The 8,363-nt window shown below is 36.0% G+C and overlaps 1 protein-coding gene across 1 annotated transcript in view; it reads left to right on the top strand.

Moving 5' to 3' along the window:
* Positions 1-3,259: 3,259 nt before the first annotated feature.
* LOC103031634 (unconventional myosin-VIIa) overlaps positions 3,260-8,363 on the top strand; it is a 45,631-nt gene continuing 40,527 nt past the window's right edge. Inside the window, exons 1-4 of the mRNA XM_022675477.2 lie at positions 3,260-3,421; positions 4,741-4,782; positions 5,499-5,600; positions 6,393-6,539. Of these exons, the coding sequence (XP_022531198.2) occupies positions 4,765-4,782; positions 5,499-5,600; positions 6,393-6,539 (267 nt within the window). The 5' untranslated portion in view covers positions 3,260-3,421; positions 4,741-4,764. The remainder of the gene's footprint in view (positions 3,422-4,740; positions 4,783-5,498; positions 5,601-6,392; positions 6,540-8,363) is intronic.

Genomic DNA, 8,363 nt, shown 5'->3' with positions numbered 1-8,363 from the left:
GCAAATTAGGCAAACAGGTTGCAGCCCCAATTGGATAATTACTACATGGGTGATTAAATTTCAGCTGGTAACAAGTATTTAATCCTGATTGATGCAGTGAGTAGCTTCTCATTTGTTAATGTGGAAAGATATATCTTGTGGTTGTGGAAGGGTCAAATCATTGGCATGCATAAAGCAGAGCAAAATAGCTAAAACTACTAAAATCAGGCTAAGAGCTATCCAACACATTATGAAACAGTGGAAGGACAGTGGGGACCCATCTTTAGGAAAGTAATGTGGTCGGGAAAAAAATCTTGAATTATGGTGATTGCCAATCACTTAAACATTTGGTAAGATCAAATGGTAGAAAAAACACTAGAATCCAGGGCTATGTTTAAAAGTGACAGTAAGAGCATTTTCACATAATTTTAATGGAATTCAAGGGATTGGGACTAAACGGCTGTGTATCCTTAAGAGAGTCTAACCGGAAAAACAGCTTCAGTCCAGATTGGACTCTGGAGCAATAGAATTAGGTCGTGTGGTCTAATGAGTCTAGATTTACCCTGTTCCAGAGTGATGGAGCATCAGGGTAAGTAGAGAGGCAGGTGAAGTGCCTAGTGTCCACTGTACAAGCCTTTAGGGGTGGAGCTATGACCTGGAATTGCTGTAATTTGCAGAAAGAATGAGGTCAGCTGACTTCCTGAATGTACTGAATGACCAGGTTATTCCATCAATGGATTGTCATGTTTTAATTAATCAGGTTTCAACGGTTAATTCTAATCCAATTTTCAGTCTGTGGCTGTGACCGAAATGGCTCCCTATTTACTATTTAAGGCACTATTTAGTTCATCAGCCATTTTTCAGTGACAGAATCTTAAAGGGAAATAAAAAACATGATTTTGAGGGAACTAAAAACTCACATAATGCATCAGGATTCATAGTAAACATCACTGCATACTATGCATTGAATGTGTCCCAGAATGCATTGTGAGTCTCGCTACCTTGCAACAGACTGTCAAACAAATTGAGCGGACAGCGAGCCAGCAGGGTTGCCAGATTGTTACAATGGGATTAAGATAAAAGTTCCAAAAATGCTCCATTACCGGACAGTCTTGTCCAGCTGGCAGCTCTCTGGAGGAGAGGTGAATGAAAGAGTTTGCAGTGTTTTAAAGGAACTCTATCCACAGTTGTCACGGGTGTACCAGGAATACGTCATAAAAGGCTCATATTACCACCCATAGTAGGCAGTGCATTGGGGGTAATGATGGTGACCTGAACCGTCTGTCTGGAGTTGTCTGTGTGAAGAAAAAGAGACTCGCAGGAATCACTTCCACATTCAATGCAGGAGACACTGCCCACATATCCCACAGGCCAGTGCAGCACCATTTAGGTTCCTATCCCTTGATTTTTGTCATGGAGGTATTGGGACTCCTGATGGTTCATTGTTTCTACTTTTAAACCCTCAGCTATTAAAGAGAATGTCCTGCTTTTTTTGGAGTAACTGTCTTTACTGTACAGAGAAAGATTTTGTCCTAAAAGATTTGCAACACTGCTGTGAAAATTTGATTAAATTGTTTGATCACATTGCCTTGCACACTCGCCAGTGTTTCAACATTACTCTCAAGATAACACCTAACCACCTATACAAGTGTAAGTGTTTCCACATACTGATGTCCATGACTTTTGGCATGGCAGTGTATTTTATGCACTATTTGTGCAGTATTTGCTGTGTGTTTTTTCTTGTTTTATCGGTTGGTGCACAGCAGAGTTATAAAATACTGCCAGTGTCAAGGAAACCTCGCCAAACCTCAGTAAACAACAGACCTCCTGTCCACCACACCTACAGAAGATGACGGATTCATACACCTAAGGGCAGACACTGTAGAGTAGAATTTCCAATACAGTAGGACTCTCTGGAGCAGATAAACAAACATGAACCAATTGTCACCATGCCTAATGCCATGTGTGCGATATAGAGCGGTATAAATAAGAGTGGGAATCACAGGGCATCTCACAATATATCACAATACATTGCCATGATGACAATGATATCACAATACTGTGATTTAGTGGTATTTAATATATCTCAAGACAATTCTTTACGACAATTAACAGCATCTGTGTTAATGAAGACGATGAAATACTCTAAAAATAAAATACTCCAAACAAAACATCAGGAATCATGGATTTAATGGTGTCAGTTTCACAGAATTTAACAACCAACGTTCTTCACCGCAGGTTTACCCTATTAAATTAATTATAATCATGCCATCATGTGGAGTAATGAAGCAGTAATTGATATTTGCAAGTCAAATTAGGGTGAGAGTCTTAGAGAGTTTAGAGCGCATATGTTTTAATAAATATAGCTCTGGAAAAAAATAAGAGACCACCTAAGTCTCTGAATCAGTGTCTCTAATTTTGCTATTTATATGTATATGTTTGAGTAAAATTAACGTTGTTTTGTTCTATAAACTACAGACAACATTTCTTCCAAATTCCAAATAAAAATATTGTCATTTAGAGCATTTATTTGCAGAAAATGAGAAATGTCTGAAATTTGCAAAAAAAAAAAAAATATTGCAAATAATGAAAAAAAAAACTCAAACAATGCAAAGAAAACAGGTTAATATTTATTAACTCAATATTTGGTGGATTAACCCTGGTTTTTAATCACAGTTTTCATGCATCTTGGCATGTTCTCCTCCACCAGTCTTACACACTGCTTTTGCATAACTTTATGCCTTTACTCCTGGTGAAAAAAATCAAGCAGTTCAGCTTGGTTTAATGGCTTGTGATTATCCATCTTCCTCTTGATTATATTCCACAGGTTTTCGGAATTTAAGTGGTCTCTTATTTTTTATTTAGTACTGAGCTGTGGAGCAATAGAACTGTGTCCTGATTTGGCTTAAATATTTGTTTGTTTTCTTTATATAGAGAAGAACATTATCAGTATGGAAACTATTTCCCAGCATGACTCCGCCCGCTGTACCTGAGGTGTGTGCTCAGTCATTTACTGCTTAATTACCCCCCTGTGATCTAACCACTACACTGCACGAGTGTCCAAGTCCAAAGGTCCAGCTTCCTTCCAGATCACAGCATCTGTGTCCTATCAGTGGCTGCTAATCCCTGTAAATACTGTTTACTCATTTTTGACAAAATTCAAAATAATATGTTTAAAGCTAATTAATGTGTCCTTATTTTAGAACTGTCCCAACATTTATGGCACTGTTGTGGTAGAACCCGCTATGTTCTAGAGTAATATATATATATGTAATAGGGAGGATGGCACTTCCTGTATGTCCAGCGCTGGCATTACGACTGGAGAGCAAAGTCAAAGTGCAATAAACGGCTGCGGGAAGGGAAACACCCAAGCCCACCATTTTATTCTGATAGTACCGGGAACTGGGACTGGGACGAGTGGACCGCTACAACTAGGCCACAGGTTTGTGCTTCTTTTCACTGTTTTGGACAATTAGTCAATAATTACAAGTAAAAATGATAAATTATGTCTATTTTTGTGCTTTTTTAACTAGAGAATATTAATTAGGTAACAAAAGGATATCTGAAAACCAAAATGATTCAGTTAAACATTTTGATGTTTAAATCATATATTTTACAATAAGTCAAAAAGAATTTAGCAAAAATGGCCTGGTTGTTAAAAATGCTCTGTGTTCACTAAATATGTTTAAAAAGTATTTTTTAATTGCTTGTAATTGCATGACAAAAAACATTTAGATTATTTAATTTGGGAGAAAGTTATGAAATGGCAAAATCAATGCAAACCCCGCAAAAAATGGTGTTCATCTTTTGTCCTTCGGTTTTCAGCCCAAAATGTCAGTTTTAGTGCATCCTTGTTCAGAATTCAAAAGTAGTTGTTATAGTTGTTAAAATATGTGCCAGTGCAATATGTGACAGTGCAATACATTATATAAAGTTCTGATTGTATATATCAGCTGCTGCTCATGCTGACTGATCATTAATGGTACTATACTAATGCTAATATTGTCACTCTCAGGACAAAACAAAAAAACATGACATAATGTGATACTGTTAGTTGTTATTTATATTAAATAGCAAAATTACATGACAAATGGACCAACAGAAAAATAAAAAAATAAATAAATTGATTCAAAAATCCATAAAATGTAAAAAAAGAAAACCCAGAATCCTTTTACTTAGAATTCCAAAGAATAAATGTATATATATTTTGTAAATATTTCAGTAAATACTAAAACTAAAACTGGTGAATAATTTCTTTTTTGTGCTATTTTAACTTAAAAATGAAAATGAAGTTCTTGTACACTGTACATATCAGGTCCAGCTTGATCATCAGTGCGCCTGCCACATATAATAATTATAATTTTATAATAATTATTTTGTTGATACACTGGTACATAAACAATACATCAATGTAACCTCAATAACACTGGCTGACCTTGATGTCATTAATGAGATTGGTGCAGTAGGTTGACTTAAAAAAAAAAAAAAAAAAAAAGTGGCTTAAGATTTATTTATATTTTATTATTATTTATGATTTTTAAATATTTCTATATTCCTAAATATTACATTATCTGAATATTCCCAGTAACTAAAATCTGATTGTTCCTTAAAGAAAGTGATTGCATTTTTATGCTGTTATATTCCTATAGTTTTTAGTGTCATTAAATTACTTTTTAACATTTACTTTACTTTTTCACAATTGTTATTTAAATGAGAATTATTACATAAATTAAAAATGTATGATTCTGTTTTCCCTCTCAGACTCGGGGAAGGAGGGACTCAGTCATGGTGGTCCTAAGAAAGGTGAGTAAATCTGGAAACAGGATTTTATAATCTGTCCTGTTTAAATTTAAGATGAATTACACTGAGCAGCTAATCTTAAACTACATTAAACTGTGAATCTGATCCACATTAATGAAACATGTTCATTTACCTTTATTTACAGCAAACAACTTAAATGCCATAGCAACCTCCTAATAAAAAAAACATATCAACCACCTTGCAACCACTAGATATACCATAGCAACCTCCTAATAAAAAAAAAACATATCAACCACTATGCAACCACTAGATATACCATAGCAACCTCCTAGGAAGCTAAAACAACCACTTAGTAACACAACAGCAAACACCTGGGATATCACTGCAACCACTACAGCAGCATACTATCAAAACCCTAGCAATCACCTAGAAACCACTATGCAACAGAAAGTACCATAGAAACCATCTAACAGTTACTTAGCAACACCATAGCAACCACTTAGGAAACCCTTGAAACTCTTATCCCTTATACAATCACTTAAATCCCATGGATATCATAGCAGCCACCAAGTAACACCCTGGAAACCACCTGGAATGTTATAGCAACTATGTAGCAACAGCCTAGCAGCTGCCTAAAAGCAGAATCCACTTTAGCTGTGCAGCCATCCTGCATGTCCTTTATTTTATCATCGTAAATCATTGTGTTCTGATTACTGTAAGGATGTGATTGATAGCTGATTGTTTTTTGATGGTTTTAGGGAGATTATGTGTGGGTAGACTCCAGCATTGGTGTACCGATCGGTGCTGAAGTGACCATCTCAAAAACAGGTCAACTCCAGCTCATCGATGATGAGGGCAAGGTAACAATATCCGTTCATCTGGTTCTGTCCATTTGTTTGATGTGGCGAATCTGAATGTTTTATTATCAATATATTGTGTCTTTTGTTTAAATTGCATAAAAATATTGTGTTACATACATTTATCCACATTTACTCTGAATGAACACATTATTACACATCGAGGACGAGTAACCTTCAATTTAAAGAACTATTTCTAATTTTTTACAGTTTTCTTTGTTGTAAGTTTTTTTTTGCCAGCATTTCTGTATTGTTGTCTAGTTAGGTTAATAATAATTATGTTATGTGGTTCAATAAGACATTTTTAAATGTTGAAAATTTTGTGGGAAAAAAATATTTTTGCTTTTTTTTAATTAAAAAATTAGGCTATTTAAGTTTTCAAGTGACATCAAAACCTTCATACTGTTTTATTTTCAGAACAAGACCAAGCCTATTAATTCAACGTCTGCAACTCTAGGTCAACCAAATTTTAGTCAAATGCTAATTTTCACATAAATTGTCCACCCCGTCATTGTCCACTCTGTTGCGCAGTTTGCCATAACAGTGTAACCTTGCTTAACTCCATGAGCTCTAGCTCCACTATGTTTCTATTATGTGGCAATTGTCAGTAAAATCGTCCATTCTGTTATTGTCCACCCAGGTTACCATAACAAGTTGGATGCATTCATGACAGAAAATAAGAAATTATTATGCTGGGCAATTTGATTTCTATGTAGTGTAAAGTCTTATAAATATGAACATTTTTTAAAAGTTATTTAATGCCGTAAGGATAGTGACTCTTAATGTTCTTCTCAGGAGCACAAGATAAAGAAGGATGTCACCCTGAAGTCAATGCACCCCACCTCAGTCAGTGGGGTGGACGATATGATCCGACTGGGTGATCTGAATGAGGCTGGGCTGCTGAGGAACCTGCTGGTCCGCCATCGAGACGGCATCATTTACGTAAGTCAGACAGAGCCAGATTCAGTAAAACCCCGTACACTCGTGATGTGTGTTTCTCCACAGATTAACAGACAGTGGTTTCAGACAGATCCAGTATGAATCCTGGGTCTTGGGCTGAATCTGAGGTCCGTCTGTGAGGAGTCAGCTGCCGGCTGCTCTCGGACTTTGGCCTCTGTCTCTGGTTAATAGCAGGATTGTTTGTGTACAAAAGCGAAAAGGTCTCTGTCTGAGGAGCTGAGCCAGCCTGAGCACTATAGCATCTCTCTGTGGGCAGAATGTCCTCTATAAAGTTTGATCGTTGAAGATGATGGCTTGTTAAAACATTTTTTTTGCATAATTACAGAAAAGACTTTTGTCTTTTGCCTTTGTTATAGGATCTGTCTGTCTTTAATAAATTAATTTAAACAGGGTCTTTCACAACAAAACCTCCTAAGACAATCCAAACCTTTCTATAGCATTATTACAACACACAAATGCATCACACTGATTGTTATGTTTTATTTGCATAGATTTAAATGGGTTAGTGTATTCTTTTTTTGCCATTTTTTAATTTACAATTACATACAATTAAGTTAACTGTCCAATAATCAACCCCTTTCAATACTGAAATATGGAAAAATATATGAATATATGAGGAACAATTAAGTATTATTTTAGATTTTTGTATTTATCTTGCAATACATTTACAGTATTTTTGCTAAATAATTATTTATTTTGATAAATAATTATTTGTTGGTTTTATGTCAAAATAAAAAAAAGAAAGTTCTTTTGAGATTTTGAGATACTAATTCACTTTTTTGGTACATTGTACCTGGTTTGTTTTCCACTATGACAGCTCGCCCAGAAATGCCGCCATTATGTCATCTTTAGAAAAATTATACATTAACAGTGGGGACAGCTGCAGGGATTGTGCTCCAGATTCTCTGTTTGGAGCTTTTTGCTTTGCGTAACATGATGATTCTCCCACCAATCTGCAAGAATTACATGTCACTTTTAGTCACTATTCAGTTCATACATACTCAGTGTAAGAGTGGGTACTAAAAAGTACATTGTTCCATGTATCAAATTTGCCATTAGTGGACCAGGCTACAGAATCCACAAGTGATAAACTAAAGGGCCCAATATCGGCTGTTTGATGAGTGTGGGAATTGAGCCCACAACCCTGTAAACAAAAAGTTGAATCCTAGATTGATGTACTGAATGGCCTAAAGGTTGTACCTTAGCATACTGAAGAATTGAACCCACAATCCTGTGAATAATAAGTTGCATTCTTGATTGATGTACTGAATGGCCGTATGATTTCAGACCAAGAACTTGATCCCTCATCCCTATGAATAATAAGCTGAATCCTTAATTGATGTACAGAATGGCCTTATGATGGCAGCTTACCACACTGAGGAATTGAACCCACAACCCTGTAAATAATAAGTTGAGTCTTTAAGTGATGTACAGAATGGCCTTATGGTGGCAGCTTAGAAAACTAAGGAGTTGATCCTGAACACCAGCAGCAAGCCTTGGTTTTGGCTGCGGCGCTGCTCACTGAGAGCCTTGCTCTTGCTAGCGGGAAGGTCAGTAGTTGTAGCCCTGCCTACTGTTCATTTACATGTATTTGCATGCTGGTGAAGTAGAAAAAGAAACAGAAAAGTTTAAAATGAAAAAGAAAAATAATCTTCCTTTGCGATTGCCTTTTTATTCTCGCACTTAAAGGGCCGTCCATGCCAAACACTCAGTCACAAAATGTTACTTTGCTATTGATTTTTCCATTTTGTGTTTTCATTTTAATTCTGTCAGACATGCAGCCCATTGCAAGGACTTATAAATAAA

The sequence above is a fragment of the Astyanax mexicanus genome, chromosome 5 (genome assembly GCF_023375975.1).
Source record: "Astyanax mexicanus isolate ESR-SI-001 chromosome 5, AstMex3_surface, whole genome shotgun sequence".
Lineage (NCBI taxonomy): Eukaryota > Metazoa > Chordata > Actinopteri > Characiformes > Acestrorhamphidae > Astyanax > Astyanax mexicanus.
Note: the sequence above shows the minus strand (reverse complement) of the source record. Positions and strands in the feature narration are given on the sequence as shown.